This window comes from Anas platyrhynchos, chromosome 3 (assembly GCF_047663525.1).
Source record: "Anas platyrhynchos isolate ZD024472 breed Pekin duck chromosome 3, IASCAAS_PekinDuck_T2T, whole genome shotgun sequence".
NCBI classification, from domain to species: Eukaryota; Metazoa; Chordata; class Aves; order Anseriformes; family Anatidae; genus Anas; species Anas platyrhynchos.
In genome coordinates, this window is record NC_092589.1 from 107,734,360 (window position 1) to 107,757,288 (window position 22,929).

At 36.3% G+C, this 22,929-nt stretch overlaps 1 protein-coding gene across 3 annotated transcripts in view; it reads right to left on the bottom strand.

Annotated features, from left to right (window-relative positions):
- NBAS (NBAS subunit of NRZ tethering complex) overlaps positions 1–22,929 on the bottom strand; it is a 177,912-nt gene that overhangs the window by 14,757 nt on the left and 140,226 nt on the right. For all 3 annotated transcript variants that reach the window (XM_027455253.3, XM_027455251.3, XM_027455252.3), the window contains 2 exons: positions 12,997–13,136; positions 3,710–3,854 (listed from right to left, as the gene is read on the bottom strand). In XM_027455253.3, coding sequence (XP_027311054.1) covers positions 3,710–3,854; positions 12,997–13,136 — 285 coding nt within the window. The remainder of the gene's footprint in view (positions 1–3,709; positions 3,855–12,996; positions 13,137–22,929) is intronic.

A 22,929-nucleotide genomic window follows, 5' to 3' on the forward strand; every position in this document is an offset into this window, starting at 1 on the left:
AGGCAGCCTGCCCTTTAGACATGGAATAAAGATGTGCAAGAGGCAAAGGAATTGTAGACTTCTCAGACATCAAGCCCGTGAAAACCATCAAAACATACAATGAAAAATCAAACATAAAAAAACTCACAGGAAAATCTTCCTATGGGTCCTAGCAACAGGTCTAATAGTTAGGAATAAAGCTATGGTATACTTTTATCTTGGCAAGACTTCAAAGATGTCACACTGAAACACTGTCAGAGAAACTAGGGAAATAAAGTCTACGACAGTGTGGTCCAATTTGCAACCCTTGCAGCGGCCTTCATCCCTTTTTCCAACCGAAGTGACACGACTATGTGCCAAGCACAGAAAACTGTCCAAATAGTAAAACCATCTCCTCGTATGTCTTGTACAAATGACCGCACTGCTGATTTGGGCAGAAATTGGAAATCCAACCTATGCAACAAGCCAACATTCTGAACACTTTTAAAGAGCAACACAAACAACTTTTCTCTCTGCAATAGCACTGGAAAGCACTCTAGTATCTGTCTGTCTACCATGAGAGGCTGCACTTCGAGGTCACATGATGTTACCTGTGAGAGGGACAAGGGAAGTCCTAAATCAAAATCCAGATTACCATGATGTAGCTGAAACTTTTGTAAAGAAACATTTGCTTTCTAACTAGTTATGCAGCTATTGATGGTTCACTGTAACACCAGTGAGGCATAGCAAATGAATTTCATAGGAGTCTGCTTTGGGTCCGCTATTACTCAGTGTTTTCATGGATGGCTCAAATGGCTGGATAATGAGTACAAACAGTATTGTGTAAAGAGACTCAAAGGGTAGCATTTAAATTCAAAATTACCTAAACAAAATGGTCAGAGACAACTGTGAATGAAGAAAAATATACAAAGTAAATTCATATATAAAAAGCATGAATAAGTAGCTGCAAAAATAGAAGGGAAAAAAAAGAAAATCAGCTGCTGTATTATTCTACAAGATAAGCATCTTATGGCCACCAAAACCCCAGAAATTACAAGAGACTAGATGCATTCTTCTATTTAAGTGCTCATGTTAACTGACACTTGACCTACAGGTTGATAGAAAAACACAAGATATTCAGAGGAGTTGCACTTTAACACTTGCTAAGGGGAAGAAGAATTTGCCCCTTTCTAAAGAGATTTATCAGGCAGTGCAGGAGATGTCAGATAGTCCAAACAGATGTGCACTCTAAGCAAGTAAAACAGTGCTTATTTGAACAAAGACAAATGAAAAAGTCCATCCACTGAATAATGCAAATAAAACCAACCAAACAAAAAATCCACATATATAGATGCAAAGATTAAAGCTATGCAATTCCTCAGAAAACATTAAAAAAGATCTTGGCTGTAAATAAACTAGAAAGACCAGCAGGAGGAAGGATAAAGAACAAGAGTGCTTTCTGATGAAATCTACATCTAAGGAAAGTTTTTCTAGACCATCATGACTTGAAGTTAAATGTTATTTTCCATCACAACTTTTGCATTTCAGAATGGCAAATGTTATCCATGGTGACAAAATGTTTTTAGAATTCCATCATTCTAGCTCTCTCCTCTTAATTGTATGACTTCATATTTATTAAAATATTCATATTTTAATATTATTAATATTATTAAAATAATATATCAATATATTAATATATTATATTAAATATAATTAAATTAAATATATTAAATATAAATAATATTTATATTATTATATAAATATAATAATTGCTAAGGGGAAGAAGAATTTGCCCCTTTCTAAAGAGATTTATCAGGCAGTGCATTTATTAATTATATAATAAGTATAAATATAATATATTAAATATAATTATATTAAATATAATATATTAATATTATTAAAATATTCATATTTATTAAAATATGAAGTCATCTAAATAGGTTATTTGTCAGCAATCAGGTTTTCATCTTATATAGCCATGCAAGCTCAACTTACTGTACACTTAAGTGTACAGCGCTTAAGCACTGTAGCTGTGTGTATAAATAAGTTACTTAAATTCACCCATGTCATTCCCCTTCTTCCCAAGAAGAGACTTAAAACAGTACAGCCTGTATTTGTAGGTAATAAATAGTACAATCAAACATCATGGTGCAACTTCTGTTGCTGTACAACATTCTAGCCAAAAAAGGTGTGTTAAATTGGTAAAGCTAGTCTGGTCCTCAAACATTACATAACTTTTACTAGTAATGAATCTATACTGGATCTGTATATATTCACACCCATAGGTAGGGTTCTTCCAACACTCTATCTTTAAAAAACAAGGCACCTCTAACTAAAGCTGTCAAACAACATCAAAACAGTGAATAAATAATGGTCTTGTTATGGAATTCAAGAAAAAGTTCACTTAATTAAGAAATGTGAGAAAATTACAACCCACTCTTGAGCAGAACTCTTGGTAAACTGACTGCTATAAGATAATGACCTTCAGGGGGATTTGTCTTCCTCATTCACTAAAGTGAGTTAGCCTACTTCGGCAACTTTTGACTACTCCTATGGACGTGTAAGATCATGCATCACTCAATCCTGTAAAGAAAAGCTACATACATGTACACTTAACACCAGTCTCAAAGTTATAGACACCTGTCTTCAACCAAAAGTTTTGGTGAAGCCAGTGAATTAATAATGCAACCTTTCAGATTACTGACACCTTCTGGAGTCATGTTTTACACAGATTTTGAACGGAAATCAGTCTAACTATTGAAAAAAAAAGCACAGCCTACCCCCTCCCATTTATTTTAAATAGAATGTGTCTTTTCTGTTCTGCTTCTGGTCTTAACATTAGCTGTTTTCTCTAGCAAAGACTGTGATTGCACGACAAAGATTATATGCGATTAATGAGCCTAGTAAAATATGCGCAGGACTACTCTAAAGTTGTATGAAGTTTATTAAGCATTTCTCAAGCCTGTCTTGATTAGTATACAATATTTATGTACAAAACACTTCAATAATTGTAGAGATGCTTGTATGGAAGTATACTTACACAGTAGAGCAAGACAGAATATCACACGGTTATTACAAAGTAATTGCTTGTATATAAATTATCGCCAACACATTTTCAAGGATTCCTCGCTAAACCGTTATACATTTATAAGAGAGAAAATTACTCACTATTTAATGAACAGCTTTAGCCATACTGATTTCAATAGCAATGCATTATTAAAGCCTTTCTACAAATACTTCTAAGAATTTACACTGGAACAGACCTCTAAAGGTCATATAATCTAACTAGCTCCTAATTCAAAGCCAGCCTGACAAGATCAAATCGCCCATGACATGATCCAGCCAAGTTCTGAATATTTCCAAGGATGAAGATTCCATGTCTTCTCCAGGCAATCGCATGTTCCAGTGTTTCACCACTTCAGTGGAGAAAAACTATTCCTTGTAGATAAACAGTTTTCAGGTTGCAAGTTCTCTCTCCTGCCTTTCATTTAATCACTAAAAAGAAACTGTCTCTGCCTCCTCTACATGTTTTCTCTTCCACATATTTAAAAACAGCAATATGATCTCCCTCTGCCATCTCTTCTTAAGATAGAATCAACCCAATTCTCTCAGCCTCTCTCTATGTATTGTGTATCGGCATCCTGATCATCCTGCTGGCTCTCCACTGGGCTTGATACAGCATGGCAACATTGTCTTGCACTGGGATTCCAAAACAGGACTCATATCCACCACAAACAATGTTAAAACTTACCTCAGCAGGGAGCATGTGCTTAGTGTCATACAAAGAACGGCAGATTTTCAAAATTTCATTTCCCGTGCTCTCCTTTTCCTCAGCTGGGCATCTCTGTAGCATAGCAGTCCCCAGTTTCACCCAGGGATTACCATCTGTGCACAACCTACCCCCCCCCCAAAAAAAAAAAAAAAAAAAAAAAAAAGATGTTTATATGTACACATACACATATATACATATACATGCATGTGTATATACATACATACACACAATTTTCTGAAGTTTGTGCACATGTATGAGAATTAAAGTATGATCTCATGAAACAGAGAAGAAAACATTTTGAGACAAGTTACTAATCTGACGCCATCCCTCTTTCAATGCAACAAAGTTATAAGAAGTATTTTGAATTCTGACATACTGTTATCTGAGGAATCACACACCAGACAAAGACTGATCAAATTGGAACAGCATACGAACAGCATCTCCTGTCTTTGTACCAGCTAATTTCCCCAACAAAATGGTATTGAGGGAGTGGTGACATAAAACCAGAATTCCTAATTTTCTTAGCTTTGATCAAATTCTAACAGAATCTGTCTCTCAAGTACCTGTCTAGTTTCTTTGTTTAGAAAAAATTTAGAAGACTCAAATTTTAATTTTTCCAGTCCAACAAGCACAAAAAAAAATAAACATTTAAAAATATATCTATCTTCTATAAAACCCATTTTATAGCCCATAGAAACAATGCTGTAGAGAGAAATTATATGCAACTGTACTTCTCCATTAGTAGATATGAATGTAGGTACTTTTTTATTATGGTCATTATTATTATTGTATTTAAAGTGTCCTTTCTATTTCATATAGAAGTTAAAATCCTAGAATCACCTGGGCTGGAAAAGGCCTTCAAGACCACCAAGTTCAGCCACCATGAACTACTGAGTTCCATCACTAAACCACGTCCCTTAGTGTCATGTCTACACATCACAAATACCTCCAGAGATGAGGACTCCGCCATATCTCCTGGAAATCCCATTCCAATGCTTGGTCACCCTCTCCATGAAGAAATCCTTCCTAAATACAATCTAAACCTCTCCTGGCACAACCTGAGATCACTTCCTCACATCCTATCACTCATCATGTGAGAAAAGAGAACAACACCATCCTTGCTGCAACCTCCTTTCAGGTAGTCAGAGAGCAATGAGCTCTCCCCTCAGCCTCCTCTTCTCCAGACTAAACAGCCCCAGTTCCCTTAGCTTCGTTTCTCATCAATGCACATGCTCGATCAAAATAATATCCTTGTCGCAAGGGACCCAAAAATGAATACAACTTCATCTGCTATCACCATTACATGGTCAGCCTTAAACAGAAGGCAGACAGTAGGCATATGTAAGTTATATCATGCATGCTAGCAAAGGTGACATTTAGTATAAAATTTCATCGCTGGAACATTTCTTGGCCTGCAGCAGCTATTTGCTAGATCATGGAGATGCCTGACTACTGTTGGTAGTGATAGGTGTACTTTCTAGGACTGGACGTACTGATAGAAACAGGCAGCAGAGTGGAGCTTTTAAATGAGAGCATGAAGTGTAACACTAGAACACATCCACACTGCCATTTTGCTTATTTGAGTTAAGTTAATGCATTTCAATACACTTCTACAATGGTCTAAAATCACACTTAACAGTGTAGATCAAGACCACATAAAGCCACAGTAACACAATGTCCTGGTTTCAGTTAGGACAGAGTTAATTTTCTTCCTACTAGCTGGTAGAATGCTTAGGATGAGAAGAGTGCTGATAACACCCCAATGTTTTAATTGTTGCAGAGCAGTGCTTACACCAAGCCAAGGACGTTTCAGCTTCTCACTCTGTCCTGCCAACAGGCAGGCTGGGGGTGCAGCAAGAGCTGGGAGGGGACAGACCCAGAGTAGCTGACCCAAACTAGCCAAAGGGATATTCCATACCATCTGACGTCATACTAAACAATATATAGGGGTGGCTAGCTGGAGGAGGGGGGCCGGACTGCTCAGGGGTAGGCTGGGCATCGGTCAGCAGGTGGTGAGCAATTGCATTGTGCATCACTTGTTTGTACACATTATTATTAGTAGTACTATTATCATCATTATTGTTATTGTTATTATCATTATTATTATTATCGCTATTATTATTATTATTATCGTTATTATTATTTTCCTGTCTTAATAAGCTGTCTTTATCTCAACTCATGGGCTTCACTTTCCCATTTCTCTCCCCCATCCCAGAGAGGGAGAAGGAAGGGTGAGCGAACGGCTGTGTGGTGTTTAGCTGCCGGCCGGGTTAAACCACGACACACAACCATTATGTTTATCTGTGCATACGCAAAAGAAAGCACAAAAGGTGGTTTAAAAAAAAAAAAACTCCATGAATTTCTGGTCATTAATCAACATCCCAAAAAAGCAGGATATATTTTTATTTTGTTTTGTTTGAAGAATGGAAAAAAGTCACTGGAAGAGCAAATCTGACAGGTTGGCCTTACAGTTCACCGCAAATTAAGATACTTGTCCAGCACAAGTGGAAAGGAGCTGTAAAGTGCTTTGAAAGTGCTGTTTTTCAATGGTATTATTTAGCACCAATTGTTCAAAGTAACATAATAACTACAGCAGCAAATGGAGTCTGTTAAAAAAAAAATCAGTTGGGCTGACACATAACAAAGAATACGTCTGACAATTTGGTAGAGGACAACTGCTAATACCTACTATTTCATACATATATAAGCTCTCTCCTGTTCAGCTTCCACTTTCGTAAGTACATACTGTAAACAAATAAAACCAGCTCCACTGGAAGCTGACATTATATTCTAACACAAACACCAGGCAGAGATGCTAAGAGTAGGTGAGTTTGAATGCAAACTAAATAGAAGTCATGATTTTCATTCTTTTTGACAACTTAATTGAGCCTTTCCATCAGTCACAGTCACTGAACAAACTGCTGCCAGGAGCCTGGCTGGGAGCAGCACAGCTCCTCCTCCTCTCCTTCCAACCTGATGGGTTGGACCCAAAGAAGCCAACTTATCTGACAGGCAAAACATGATGCACTTGATCTACAAAACCCCTGTAAGGTCAGGAGAAGAAAAAAAACAATATGCAACTCCATCTTTGCCACTGGCTAAATTAATAGCTCCTGCTATGTGATCCATCTTTTGCTTAGAGGCATGGAGAATCATCATGAATTTCCATTTTTATAGCTGCTGCCTCCAGAGTACATTAAGAAAACCTAGAAGAATTTTCCATTAGAAGAAGAAAACAAAAATCACACTTCAAAGCACATTTAGAAGTAGTTACAAAGAAACAGAACAGTTAGAAAAGTTAGATATAACCAGAAAGATGCAAGACCATTCAATAAATAAAGCTGCACATGGCATGCCTTAAGTTAAGCATTGGATATATACTTTACATATATAAATCTTTTCTGACATATAATTGTGATTTCTGAAAATTATAATTTTCCTTATAATTATTTGACCTTCTGTGGTCTGCTATCAAATAAAGCATCATCTGCCATCTCTACGTAAAAACAAGATTCAGTCACCAAAAAATTTGACAACTGTAGGCAGAATTCAGTTTTCTTCTTTCATGAATTTAACCATTTTTATTTATTTTTAAATAAATAAAAGTAAATTACTTTTTCCATGCTGAGAACTTTTTCACAAACTTGCAATGAAGGCATTATTTTCCTGCACCAAACCAAAAGCATCTTTGGAGGGACATTTTGCATTAAGAAAAAATGAAACGTGAACTAAGCCATTGAGCCCCTAAAATCATGTCTTTTTGAGTTCCCAAACACCTTATCAATATTTAAAATGAATATAAAAAATGCCTTTTGAACGTAGGCAGCAAGTTCCAAAGGACTGCAGAGCTTCAGGTACTGTCAATCTTTTTCTTCCTTTTTTTTTTTTTAATGTCTTCATGAAGCGCTTAAAATGACATCTGAATATGAGACTATGAGACACCTAGATGGAAAAGCATCCATGAATAACATGGGTTTAAACACCAGTTTTTAAAAAATGTATACATTTTTGAGTATTGACTGAAACAACCAAGTCACCTTCAGTGATTCCTCGCAGTCAACATGGCCATTCTTTTATCAGAGTGTTTTGAAATACAAAAACACCCTCAGACTGATCTTTGTCAGAGAACTCTTTTTTTTTTTTTAATTAGAAATAATTTTTTTTTTTAAAGTAAAGAAAAAGACCCCAAGCTTCAGTTCTTTTACTTTCCCTTCCTTTTGAGCCTTTACAAAAGATAAGTTTTATTTTCTAGCTTGGTATTCAATTTTAAGGATTAGGTATTTACAGCTAGGCTGAAAACCGAGATTTTAAGTATTCAGATGACTAAGAGTAAAATTCCCCAGTTCCTGCACATATTATTACATTTGAAATAAACAATCAGTTAGCATCAAAGGCCTTTTTTTGCAGCAGAGCAAGAACAAATAAGTAAAGATTGAACAAAACCCTAATACGTACAGCTAAACAATTGGCTTAATTGCTTATAGTTCTCTTCTTTACTCAACAATTTCTTCATATGATTTGCTTTAAAAAATGGGATTGCTGAGTAACTCACTATCAAAAGAGTTCCTGCTTTATTCCAACTGATCTACCAAGGCAGGTTTTTCAGCAACACAGTTTCAGGAACATTTAAAAAAAGAAAATCTTGTAAGGATACCTGAACACTACTGACATGAAATATGTAACAGAGACAAAAGAGAGAATTTATGAGTAATGCAAGAAGAGAAGACACCAGAACAGAGCAGAGATTGCTAGCAGCCTTGCCGAAAATGCAGAGATAAGCATATGATAATGACTGTCAATGACAATAGGGAGAGAAGGAAAGAAAGCTCAGATAAAGAAGGAAGGAAGTAAAAATTTTGTTGTTGCTGGTTTTGATTGCTGCGGAGCATCGTACTTACAAAACACCCTCTGTTTCTTGGCTGGCATGAATTACTCCAGGGTTTACAAAGCAAAATAATTCAAATTAAGAAATAAAATTCAAAATAATGAAAATGAAATGTAAGCTATTCCCAGCTGATTGTAACAAGAAGGAGTTGCAAAGATGTAACTATCTACTTGGTAAGAGTTCAGAAAATGAATGTTCTCTCATATTGAAGGATACTTAAGAGAGCTGTAGCTGACTTTTTAAAGCCGATCATGCTTGAGGTAGGAGGACTGAGGGTGGAACGAGGACAACGCTTCATTTCTGGAGCATTATTAACTATTGATGTTTTGAGTTCATGCAAATTCATTCTGATGACAGCACACTTACTATGAATGCCAAAAATCTGTTTGAGAATGTTTCTGCACACCAAACATATTCCTTTAGACTGAAAGATACAAATTTTGTGCTTTTATTTTTAAACAATGGTTTATTTTTTAGCCTAGATTTTAATTTAGGTTAAGTCCTTGTAAAGTACTTACTGTTTGTCCATTAGACTTATTTAAAAACAACAAAAATAAACAAAAACACTTTCCTTCCAAAAAAAACAAAACTCCAAACATAGATGACTGAGCCTATAGAACTAAGTGGAGGGGATGAATTTGCAACAATCATAACTATGACCATGCTGACTATTATTAAAATACCAGGCACATTCCTTGAAAGCACTAGAAATGCGTAAGAAAGGAGGGCTTTGAAGACTACAGATACAGAATTTATAAAGCACTTAGCTTTGCAAGTACTGTTAATAACAGAAACAAAACAGATATTAACAGAAAAGCAATGAGAGTATAAACACAAAGACCTCAGGAGAGAGCAAACTGTCACACCTTTGATAAATTTTTCTACTGGGACAACTTCTAGTAGGAGAGGGAAAACTGAACAAAACCACAACCACAAAGAAACACAAAGAAACTAGAGATGCATCATTCCTAATGAGAAAAGAATGATGAGGGTTAGGAGGGGAGGGGTGGGCAGGAAAACAACATCTCTGTCTCTTCTTTCAAGACGCAACCTCAATTCTCTTCTCCTTGAGAAAAACACAGCTAAAGCAGGGAAGAGAACAGACTGCAAGGTCTTTCCTACTCCTCTAGCTAGCAGAGAGAACTGAAGAATAAAGTAACAGTGGGAAATGCAACCTGTGATGCCCACCTTTAAAAACAACAACAAAAAACAAAACAACCAAACAAAAATTTGTTTTCGTTTCTATTAACATAATCAAAGTTATTTTAATTTTTGGTTGTCTAGAGCTTTAGGCAAACTCAAAAGAAAACTGGAAATCTGAACTACTCTTTATTTCCCTGTAAACAGTGAAAGTGAATTAAGTGCTGAGCTCAGGAAAACTTCCTGAGCCTGCACTGTAAATCATGTTATGGAATCATGAGTCAGAGATTCTCCATGAAATCAGTAAAGGTAGCTACTACTACTGAAAGAGAAGGGGGCTATTCCTCCTGAAGGATTTCTGATGCCTCATAGCAAAGACAAGGCAGTGAAGAAAGACACCTTTCAAGACAAGTTCAACTGATAACAGAAATTGTTTAAAACAAAAGTAAAAATGAAAATCTAATCAGAGGATAAATTTTCAGTTTGTTCCTTAAGACTTTACGCTAAGACACAGGCCAGTCAGTCTCTCCTCGATCTCTGCTAAAGAGATGAAGCGAATCTTCCTAGAAGCATTTCCAAGAATTCGAAGGCAAGCAGGTGACTGAGATTAGTCAACATGGATTTAAAATGTGGAAATCATGCCTGATAACCTTCTACAATGAAATGACTGGATGATAGTTGATGTTACATACCTTCATTCAACAATACTTTCAATGCTCATAATACCCTGACTGACAAACTGATGAAGGGTGGGCTAGATAAGTGGACAGAGAAGTAGACTCAAAACTGGTTTTGATAATCCAGGATCAAAGGGTTGTTATCAGTGGCACAAAGTCCTGTTGGAAACCAGTGAACAGTGGTGCACCCCTGTGGTTGGTACTGGGGCCAATACTCTAACTTCTTCATTGAAGACCAGGATGATGATGAGACAGTGAACCCTCTGAAAGTTTGCAGATGATACTAAACTAGAAAATAGTGGGTGATACACAGGTTGGTTGTACTGCCATTCTGATGGGCCTTAAGAGGAGTAACCAGTTTTCTGTGGCTTATCTCTGCCCAGCAAAGGGAAATCCAAAGTTTAGTACCTGGGGAGGAATAACCAGAAGTACAGGCTGGGCCAATCAGCTGGAACAGTTGAGCAGAAAAAGATGGCCCTGGTGGGCAAGGTGACAATAAGCCAGAAATATACCCTCATATCAAAGAAGGCCACCAGCATCCTGAACTGCATAAGCATTGCCATCAGGTCAAGGAAAGTGTTCCTTCCTCTCCACTTGGCATTAAGTGAGACAAATCTGGAGTGCTGCACTTAGTTGTGGGCTTTCCAGTACAAAACTGACATGAGCATAGTCAAGGCAGATAATAGAAGTTCTCTTGCCCCTTATCTTAGCTACATTGATTTCTTTATGTTAGAATTGAGATTATGCGTATGTCTAGTAGCTACACTGCTTTAGATCCTAAATGACTTAAAATATGGGTGTTCAAAGTATTTTGTACAAATTTTCAGGCTATCCACATCTCGGAACTAAGATGCATCCTACCTCTGAAATTTAACCCACTGTTAGTTGTGAATACAAATAACATTTAATCATTATTTTGTTTTCTCTTTTTCACTTGACAAAGAGTCTGAAGAAACAACACCAAGTGGGAGATAAAATTAAATAATTTTTATGTTTTTTTTTCTATCACAGAACAGTAAACAAGAACTGTCTATTTATAAGTGTTCTGCTTTCACAAAATCTTCAGACTGTCTGTTCAGCCCAAGGAGAAAAATCTTTGCTAATCGTTTTGCAGCAATATTTCACTCTCCTTTGTGCTCCATAAGTTATGTTTTTTTTGTTTTGTTTTGTTTGTTTGTTTTGTTTTTTGTTTGTTTGGTTTGGTTTTGTTTTTTGTTTTTTGTAAATCTAAACACTACCTTGAACAGAGTCTGACAGTTCCCCACACACCGGAAGGCATCAAATTTTTCAGATACAATTAAAACTAAAAAGGAAAATTGGAATATATATTTGTGACAGATCATGCAGCAATTTTTGTAATTCACAATGCACTGAAGAAAATATTTAGTTCATAAAAATGTCATATAGGATTTAGATTAATTTTCATCCAGAAATCACAAACAAAATGCAGGCTTGAAGGTGAATAACCTTTACAGATTAGATTCTAATGGACTGGTTCTCTACAAGTACAAAAAAAAAGAATTATTGTTCATAAAAAGGTAGACCTGAACTTCTCTGGCTAATCAATAAACATAAACACTTTGGGGAGCATAGTCCTCAAATTCAAACAGGTTGCAATCAATGCCATCAAAGCAATCCAAAGAAAGTATAATTTAATGTCTCTAACCTAACTATGGTCAGACAAAGCATGCTACATTGCACTGGCTAGCCAGAAAGTGTACTTTCTGCTCTCCTTGAAGGATGTGTGACTTTTGCCTTAATGTAAGATTGTATGAATCCTTTTATCTTAGAAATCAAGAGTCTGTTACAGAATGGAACAACTGAAATTGTTACCTTTAAGCATGTTCAGGAAGTCACAGACAAAAACAAAAGAAACAATAAATAAAATTGTAGTCAAGATGTCCCAAATCAAAATTTTCAGTAAACAGTTTCAATAAATACCCATTCTGATGGGTGCCATGCTGAAATTTTAAACAATTATTTTCATTTTAAATTGTTGGGCTAGAATCTTCTGGATATGTCCTGCCATAGTATAAATTCTTTGCTTTCAGATATTTCATCTAGAAACAGAAATGAGAGGCATTGGATCGAGAAAATAAAAGCACCATTGCTTGGTACCATTACCTGCACAGACCTTCTACCTTCTGCAGCTTGTCTGCCACATATGAACATTAGCTTTCAAAGACTTTTCTGTAAAGCATAACTTGAAGTAGAATTATTAACACCAAAAAAAAAAAAAAAAAAGGCAAGTCAGAACTTCCTATTGGATTTTCTACATACTGGCAAAAGTGAGAGTAAAAGACGTAACTCTATATTCAAGTACTTGGAAAAACCTCCTGTGCAATAATTCAGACAACAAAATTGTTCTGTCTTCTGCGTGAGGCATACTATATACCTTCTAAAAGAAACTGATTCAATTCTACTTTTAATAAGCCATTTATTTTCCCCAAATGATCTTTTTGAAAGGTCATACTCCTCTTAACCATGTTTGAACTCACTGACTGAAAGTTACGTGATATGATCAATCAATAAAACTTTTTTTTTTTGCTTGAAGAAATGCTCACCTGTTGCTCATTTCCATAGGTGGCCATGCTTGAAGGAGTAAAACCAAGTGCTGAAACTCAGACAGGCTGTGACTAGATTCCAGAAGTCCCAAGAACAGCTTGTACCTTTTTTCTTCATTTTCAATATCTGTTATCTCTACCTGAAAGAAAAACAAACATTTTAAAATTATGAATTTAAAAGCAACAAGCTATCTGTAAAGGACACCGCTGTTGTAAAACAATGCAGGAACACAGCCAATGTAATTTTCCCAGAAAGCCATTTTCTTACCTCTCATTTTCAATTACATGCAAATAAAACAGGAAAGCACACAACAACGGGAAATGACTTAGGTGTATGTTCCCAAAATGATATACCTCCACAAAAATACATTAATTGATTAGTGGAGTCTTACATCTATATTCTTCATACATCCAAAAAATCTTTACATTTTCTTTTCTCCATATATATATATACACTTTTAAACAATGGGCATGTATAGTACCAATCTTAGAACAGCATGGGTTGGAAGGGACCTTAAGGTAAAGGTTGCCCATGGCCTCATCCAAACTGGCCTCGATCAGCTCCAGGGATGGAGCATCCACAGTTTCTCTGGGCAACCTGTTCCAGTGCCTCACCACTCTCTGAGTCAAGAATTTCCTGCTAACATCTAAATCTCTCCTCTTTTAGTTTAAAATCATTCCTCCTTGTCCTGCCATTACATCCCTGAAGGTGTTCAAGACCAGGTTAGATGAAGCCCTGAGCAACCAGATCTAATGGGTGACATCCCTGCCCACGGCAGGGGGGTTGGAACTGGGTGATCTTTGAGATCCATTCCAACCCAAGACATTCTATGATATGATCCTATTATCTGACTGAGCAAAAAGTTGCTCTCCAACTTTATATATGTATTAGTTCTGTAATACATATTACTCTCACCTCTGAGAATTCAATAGTTTTACCTGAATTTTTATCATCCAATCTTTTCTCCCAGAGGAAAAAGTACTGGAAGTTAATTTAAATTCATTTACTCAATGAAGAACATTTGCTGACAAGCATTACAGTGTTTCTCTGTATAGGTATTTGAGCTTATGAAAAAGAAAAACCCTATCAGCAAGCTTCCAGATAACTCTGTCTCAGGAAAAGTGTCCATCTAAGTTCAAAACACACAGCTGCTGTTAAGAACTTGAATACACTTCAGCAGATGACAGGTTCTATTACAGATAATTACTGCCTGCAGTTTGCATGGTAAAAAAGTGTGAAGTCTGACTATTGAAGGAAGGTTGCTATAAATGAAAACCAGCTTGCTGCTAAATGAGAAGCAGCTTCTGTTTAAAAGTTTGGGTATCGCACTAGGAGGGCTTTCACAAACGAAATAGTTATTCCTTGTCTGCCTGACACACAAAAGTTCTTGTAGTTTAAAAATAATTTGTTACAATAACAAGGTAGCTTCATTTCTGTTATTAACACATTCCAACACTAAATTTTTCCTCCAAACTTTGAAAACTTCTGGGATATCAAACACTTCAGTTACATTTTATAATTCAGCTGAAGATACACAGCATTAAAAGTTAACATTTTTGTTTAAGCCCAAGTAGTTCTAAGACTTCAAACATGGACTAAGTTTTCCTTAGTTCTACAGCTACTTTAAAAGATTAAAGATTGTATTCCCATCTTCTCAGAGTGACTCTGATACATCAAGGAAAAGTTTTTCAAAAGAGGGTGGAAAACAGATTACTGATGCATTTATTGAGTTGCCTACGTAATTTGTGACTTTAAAATATTTAGTGTTGAAAAGTTTACTTCTTTCTCCAGGGTATATCTGAAAACACCGCATACTAGATCATTTTAGATAGAGAAAAAACCTTTCTGAGGTCTCTCCATTTAAAATACTTCCCTGTACTGCAATGTCACACGGCAGATATCAATTACCCACTTGTAATATCCCTAAATTCCACCTATATTTGCTGACATGAAATATGATTATCTTCACTATTTAAATCATACGGATGAAAAGAGAAGGGAGAAGAACAGGAAAAGGTAAAAGGTTAGGATGTCTTATGTCCCTTTAGGGATCAAAAATATTTAGCAATCTAGCAAATCTAGCATTTAGATGACTTCATCTGTCCCCAAACTCCTTTCTCAGACAACTAGTTCTAAGTTTTTAGACGAAACAGCTAGCATTACGGATGGCCCATTAAGTACATTCTAGGATATTTGCACGAACAGCATGTTATTTCAAAACAGACTGAATGTTTAACTCTTTCTAATGATAGACAAAAGAAGGGTGAGAAACAGCACATGAGTGTTTAATACTATTAGTATTAAAAGATGAGAAGAGCTGCTACAGAAATTGAGTTCTTGGCAGTAAAGAGTAGATGACAGTAGATCAGATATCATATTCAACATGAACTGAATTTCAGTAACATGACATAATAATGTATCTTTAAAGACTGGTTTACATTTTTATGATGCTAATTAATCTAACATTATAAGGTACTGTTTTGGACAGCTGGATCCTTGCAACATAATTGCTTTTAACAAAACATATTAATGTGATCAAGGAGAATTGACTTTCTATTCTTAAACACGCTGTGTATTTCTGAAACATTTCTTTCTACAATGGCCTCTTTACAATCGCCTGCATTTCACAGTACAAGTAGTAAAAATAAAGTGAATGTTCCACAGTGTTATTTATAGTCTTTAAGAAAGAACTATTCAAAATTCACTTTTCATATGGCATTTTAAATGCACATTGCTTCCATTTATTGTGAACTAGGTGAGATTAAAAGGTAGCAACAGAGGCAGCAGCAAGCATGTGTACTTTTAAGGCTGAATGTGGGGATCTAAAATGTAGCACCAAGGATAAAGGAAATGGAAGATTAATGAAGGAGTAAAAATGGAAAATACGTAAGTGTTGAAGGGCAGATGACAAGTATATTTACCATCCCCCACCCCCAAAAAGACTAGCTTTATCCTACCTTAAACTTCCCACTCTTTCATCTTTTTATACCTCATCTTTTTTCCCTGATTTACATCATCTTATTATAGAGAATATAGATGCACCGCTCTATATTCTACAAACACCTGTGTTTCAAGGAAGTTTTAAGCATTACTTCATTTCTTTGACAACACAGTTATTAAAACTTCTTTTTGGAAAAGAAAAGCTGAGATTCAAAGGTCTAAAATCTACATTTTAGCAGCAAGAATGCATGAGCATTTCTGACAATGGTCACAGTCAACTGTATCAGAAATATTTTCTAAAGCATTCCTGAGTTGAAAACATCATCAAATACATGCTGATTCTGCAAGGGTTGTGTACACACTTCACATCACATGTTGATAAGTAGTCCCACTGGTTTCAACAAGATTGCACAATGTCTAAAATTGTACCTTCTGGGAAGCAGCTGTATTTAACTGGTGTGTACGTCTTTACAATCAAGGGGATTGAAATCTATATATGGTTTGCCCACTAGCATGCCTAGAAAAATCCTAAGTAGATGAACACCGAGTAACAGAAACACAGATAACAATAAAACATTTTAAAACTTATTTTCAATACATTGTTATTCTTCTAAAAGAGAAGAGTCCATTTTAAGTTAAAGACCTGTAAGGTATACTATCTACTATGTAGTAAATCAAGGTAGTTGCTCTAAATAGTTTCCACACAGCTTTCCACTTTGACATGATAACTTATCCTATCTCTAATTCTTTCCTTACAGTTCTCTAAAAATAAAAGTTAAACTCAAACCACCAAAAAAAAACCCACAAACTGATAGCTCCTTACTACAATAAAGCATGATCTTGAAGCAAGGGATTGAACTGACTTAATAATTAATTTTGTTATATTAATATATAATATTAATATGCTTAAAAATAAACATAGCTGTATAAAAATATACACGTGTATACATTTATACTAGGAGCACTGGTTTTCCTCTGTATTCTCTTCTCTTTCCAAGGCTAAGAGAGAGCATGGAGAGGAAGCAGTCATATGCAACAGAAACAGGGCATGGTCTGTGTTAAAAGGTAGACATTTCATTTTATAAGAACCAAAAGCTAGCTGAGATGAAGTCACCAAGGTTACAGTTAAGCCTGTCACCTTGTTGTAGTACCACAGCAAAAGAGCAGAGACATTAAAAATTCCATTTTAACTGAACACACTCTTTGTAGTGACTCTGAATGATCGATTCAGCTGACTCTAAAGGATGCAACGCAAGAAGGCGCTGCATTTCTAGTAGCATGGACACCTTTAAAACCATGGTAGGTAATACGATACTAGAAATTCCTCATGCGCACCCTCCCCCCCCCTTTTTAATTCTTAATTAAAAACAGAAACATCCCTCTAAAACATTCAAGGCTATGCACAGATAACCTACCACAAACTGCTCAGACCCCTGGTAGCAGAAGGGTCTGAAGAGTCTGTCACTAACCAGGTTAATGAGGCCTACAGAAAGCTAGCAAGGAGTACACTTGAACTTCAGATGATCTGAAAGGCCTATAAGAAAGCAAAAACAGAAAAGGAAAGCAGGACTTTCAGTTTTAAGAACAGATTTGCCCAATTCTGTCTCAACTTCCCCTAGTTTTGTGCCTTCTCTTCGGCAGTAGAAGGCAGATGACTATGTCTTACATTAAAATAAAAGACTGCACGAGTATACACCACAGTGGGAAAGACAATTAGGGGAATTAATTTTAGAAATGATACTTGTGATAGATTATAAAAAGAAATACAAATTAAATAAAATCTGACCTTATGTTAAATTGTTAAAACACACAATTTAATGGTCAACAAGAGACTACATACGCTTAAAATCAAGAAAACACAAGCACTTGCATAATGCTTATGTTCTTTAAAAGAATATTAAAAAAGAAAAATACATGCTATACAAATGACACAGCTTATGCAGCCATTGTTGAAAACTGCACTAGATCCCACAAGCTGTCTGAATCAAATCCTTTCAATCTTATGTTCTCCTTCTGAGCTCTTCGCTTTTACTTCTTTTTCTCGGTATCTCCTGTAATTAATTGGCAGAGGTTATGATGGCCCATAAAGGAATTGTGACTCATCCCAGATAATCTCCGCTTAATAAAAAAAAGCAAAAAAACTCCATTTTTATCAAATATATTTACTTACTGAAACATATTTATATTTTTAAACAGGAGCACAATGTTTAGCTACAGCCTTTAGCAGCTATAGCATGCCAGAAGACAAAAGTCAGGCCTTCTTTCGATCTGAGGTACATCTTTGATGGTGACATGGGCAGTGGGACTGAGTGCACCCTCTGCAAGTTTACTGATGACACCAAGCTGAGTGGTGCAGTTGACAAGCTGGAGGGAAGGGCTGCCATCCAAAGAGATAGGTTCGAAAGGTGTGCAAACCTCATGCAGTTCAACAAGGCCAAGTGCAAGGTCCCGCAGATGGGTTGGGGCAATCACAAAGAGAAATACAGGCTGGGTGACAAGTGGATAGTGAGCAACCTTGCGGAGAAGGACTTGGGGGTTAAATTTTTAACAGTAGATAAAAAAAAAGAAAAAAGACTTGAATATTCACAGAAAATGATTTGTTTAACCTTTTAATGTTTTTATAGGACATCTCTTTCATGGATGATAAATCCTTAGTAAAACCTTTGTTTTACTAAAACCTTTGTTTTACTAAACAAGTTTCTGTCGTAAATGCAGGGAGTAACTGGAAAAAGCTTGTTAGAAAAGCAGATCTCCAAAATTCTTTCTTCCGGATCCTAAACCTAATTTGATGCCATCTTAAATTCAGTGTCTTGCTGTGTGTCAGGGTAGATTTACGCACACAAACCTCATTCTACATTATACCTGCAGATGTTGGTGGATGGAAAACTGAACTTAAGTCAGCAATGCACGCTTGCAGCCCAGAAAGTCAGCCCTATCCTGGGCTGCATCAAAAGCAGCATGGCCAGCAGGGCAAGGGAGGTGACTCTCCCCCTCTGCTCTGCTCTCATAAGACTCCTCCAGGAGCACTGAGTTCAGCTCTGGGGCCCCCAGCACGTGGAGGACATGGACCTATTACAACAAGTCCAGAGGAGGGCCACGAGGATGGTCAGAGGACTGGAGCACCTCTCCTATGAAGACAGGCTGAGGGAGTGTCGTGGTTTAACCCGGCCGGCAGCTAAACACCACACAGCTGTTCGCTCACCCTTCCCCCTCTCTCTCTGGGACGGGGGAGAGAAATAGAAAGTGAAGCCCATGAGTTTGAAATAAAGACAGTTTAATAAGACAGGAAAATAATAATAATAATAACAATAATGATGATAATAGTACTACTACTAATAATGTGTACAAACATGTGATGCACAATGCAATTGCTCACCACCTAACCCCGAGCAGTCCAGTCCCCCTCCCCCGGCTAGTCACCCCTATAATATTGTTTAGCATGACGTCAGATGGTATGGAATACCCCTTTGGCTAGTTTGGGTCAGCTACTCTGGGTCTGTCCCCTCCCAGCTCTTGCTGCACCCCCAGCCTGCCCATTGGCAGGACAGAGCAAGAAGCTGAGACATCCTTGGCTTAGTATAAGCACTGCTCTGCAGCAATTAAAACATTGGGGTGTCATCAGCACTCTTCTCATCCTAAGCCAAAATATAGCATTCTACCAGCTACTAGGAAGAAAATTAACTCTGTTCTAACTGAAACCAGGACAGGGAGTTTGGTTTATTCAGCCTGAAGAAGAGAAGGTTCTGGGGAGACCTTATAGCAGCCTTCCAGTGCCTAAAGAAGGGGGCCTACAAGAAAGATGAGGAGGGACTCTGTCTCAGGAAGTATAGCAGTATGACAACAGGTAATATTTTAAAAATTTTTTTAGTAGTTTTAGATTAGATATATGGAAAAAATAGGAAGAAATTCTTTACTATGAGGGTGGTGTGGCACTGGCACAGGTTGCCCAAATGATGCTCCATCCCTGGAGATATTCAAGGCCAGGTCGGACAGGTTGCTTTGAGCAACCTGGTTTAGTAGAAGGTGTCCTTGCCCATGGCAGGGGTGGACCTAGATGATCAGGTCCCTTCCAACTGTTCTATGATACTAATATTTTTGGTGTCTCTGAGCACAGCCACACAATATACCTTATTGAATTACATGACTTCAGTTGTCAAAAGCACTATTTTTTTCCTCATGTAGCTACAGTCTGCTTGTTAATAGCAGATTCATGAGATTTAACAGAGTGTATCTTCAATCATCCATTTTCCTACGGGGAAAGTCTTACACTGAACTTGATATAACCTGCAAACATGAAGAAGACCAAAACACTTTATGATTTATTTATTTATTTTCTGGAGTCCAGTTATTTATCAAGCAATCAGCCACAATACCTTAGTTCTCACATCACTTTATTACTAGGGCATTATATCAAAGAAGTTTCCTACAAGCTTTTAAAACCATTTTGTTTTATATAACAAATATGAAGTATAGGGGTATGGGTGCTTTTACTGCTGAAGTATAAAAAAATAAAAGGAGTCTGGCAGTTGGTTGAGGTACTTGTAATCTCTTCAACAGTACATTATCTGGGCACAAACATACCCTTTATCTTACTTCAGGCATTCTGAACAATCCTGGAATGCACATTCTTCATATCCAGTATGGAAAAAAAAACAACAACCACCTTAATGCATTTACAATCCCTCCTCTAATAAAACATCAAAGTATTCTGCCTGACAATAAAATTTTTCAAAGATTTATATATAGTTCTCTTCCCTTATAGATTAAATGTATTAGCTGTCCAAAATGTTGAAACTTTTACCCACTTTCAGCGCACTAAGTTTTGACTTATCATCTTACTCTATGGATTTGTTACTGCTTTCTAGAGACCCAAGTGCAACACACATGAAAGAGTCCAAATATGAAGAGTTCCCTCAAAGTTGTGTTCTACCAGCTTTTGAAAACTGGTATTTTGTAAAAACAAACAAACAAAGATGTTTAAGAACAATAAGGTTAAATAAACTTGAAGAATAATAAGGTTAAATAAAGCTGTGGGACATCATATATGACTGGTAAAGGTAATTTTTGTGTTTGTAACTGAGTAACTCAATAACTGAACCACGTGTTCGGTTCAGTACATTATCTCACTCTTGAAGTTAGTTTAAATCAGTATTTACAGAAACAGTGATATATCACTATACTTAAACTGTGTCCCAGAGGCATAACTATACCCTATATAATGTTTTCCTACATTAGGAGGACAGACATCTGATAGAGTTGTAATATAGTTTAAGTGATAAAGCATTTTATTTGAGAATCTGACACCAACCAATTTGGCTGATGACCTAGAGAGTGTTTTAAGCAAGCAGAAGTAATAATAGAAAGATACAGAAAAAGAATCAGTTAATCCAATCTCCTCCTTCCCCTGAGATAAAACACAAAATGTTGTCTGCTTACATGTGAGAGTGGTGAGCAGAAAAACTAAAGCAAACACACCCCCTACCTGCCTCTGCCCAACCAAATCTGTTCAGCATATTATATATTTTACTCTCTAAGCATGGCAGAGCCATAGTTTTCATCAACAGATTTTGTTCAGTACTAATGTTCTAAGGAAATAATTGATAAGGGTGTTTGTAACCAAAGAATATGGGACATAAAAATCAGGAAAAAAATATTTTCCTTCATTGTAACTGCTTGCTACTGCTTGAGAAAAGCTACACTCATGCTTAAAACCAATTCCTGATATTAAAGGCAGAGATATTTGTGGTTTCCAAGAGCTGCAACCAACAGTCTATTGCTTTACATGATTATAAAATTCATTTTGTTACATATGCCAGACTGTAAATGTAAGCATCTCAAAATATGTTCACATTCATCACCGCAGTGTAAGTTTGAATTAATAAGGCATCAAAAATAGAAACAATAAACAGGCATTTGAGTAGCCCCTTACTGCTACAATACATTCTCAATTTGTTTGGACTCCCTTGTAAATGCATTAAGTTTTTATTTATTCACCCCACCACAGGCTCCAGTGGTAGAGACTTTATCTACCTTACATTTTAAAATAATAGGCAGATCTGACATGAAGGATTTTACTCGGATTCAAGATAGGGGATTCTGATGCTAAGGCTTCTTAATATGATTTATAAGCAATAACTGAAAGGATTAATAATGACTTGAATTCTGTAATTGGCATCTATATACAGTTGACAGCACAAAAATATAAGTCTTACTTTAGAGACAATATAATCTAAACAGGTAAATCATCAGGGCTGCAAAGTTAAAAGCTTGTTACAAAGGACATAATATTACAAATTAAGATATTTAATATATATAACATATAATTCATATATATTTATATAAGACTATGAACACAAATGTTAAAAGTCCTCAGCTATATATATAAAAAAAAAAAAAGGCAGACATGTACAACTCTTCCTGAAACTGTACAGCTACTGACCCTGCAAAGATAAGATGAGGGGCTTTTAAACACTATTTTTTATTTCACTCTCTTCAGACTGTTTCAAGATGCTAGACATCCCATCAACCTTGATGCTAGACATTACATACTTGTAAAACATGGCAAAAACAAAAGCACATATTGAAACATCTTATTCAAAACCTTCATGTACCAGAGCAGCATTAAATGCTTTCAAGGGCAAAACCACAAGTGATATTGTCACCAGTACACTATCAGCATTCCATTACTTCTAAACCTGGGTGGTTCTAAAAAGAATTCTTTTAGGTTGTGATTGAGAGTGAAATCTTCAGAGACACAGCAGAGTCAGGCTGGAATAAGTAGTAAGAGGTGAAAAAGAATAATCCACAATTATTCAGCTTCCTGTATATGGCCAAGTGTGCACGTGCACACACCAACAGAAGTCAAGAGCAAGCAGGAGAGCAGAGCTGTGCATGAATAGTTTGAGGTACCTGATTAAAAGCAGGTTATGAACAGATCTCACCCACACTAACACAAAGAATTTAAAAAAAAAGAGTTAATTAGTCATCTGTTT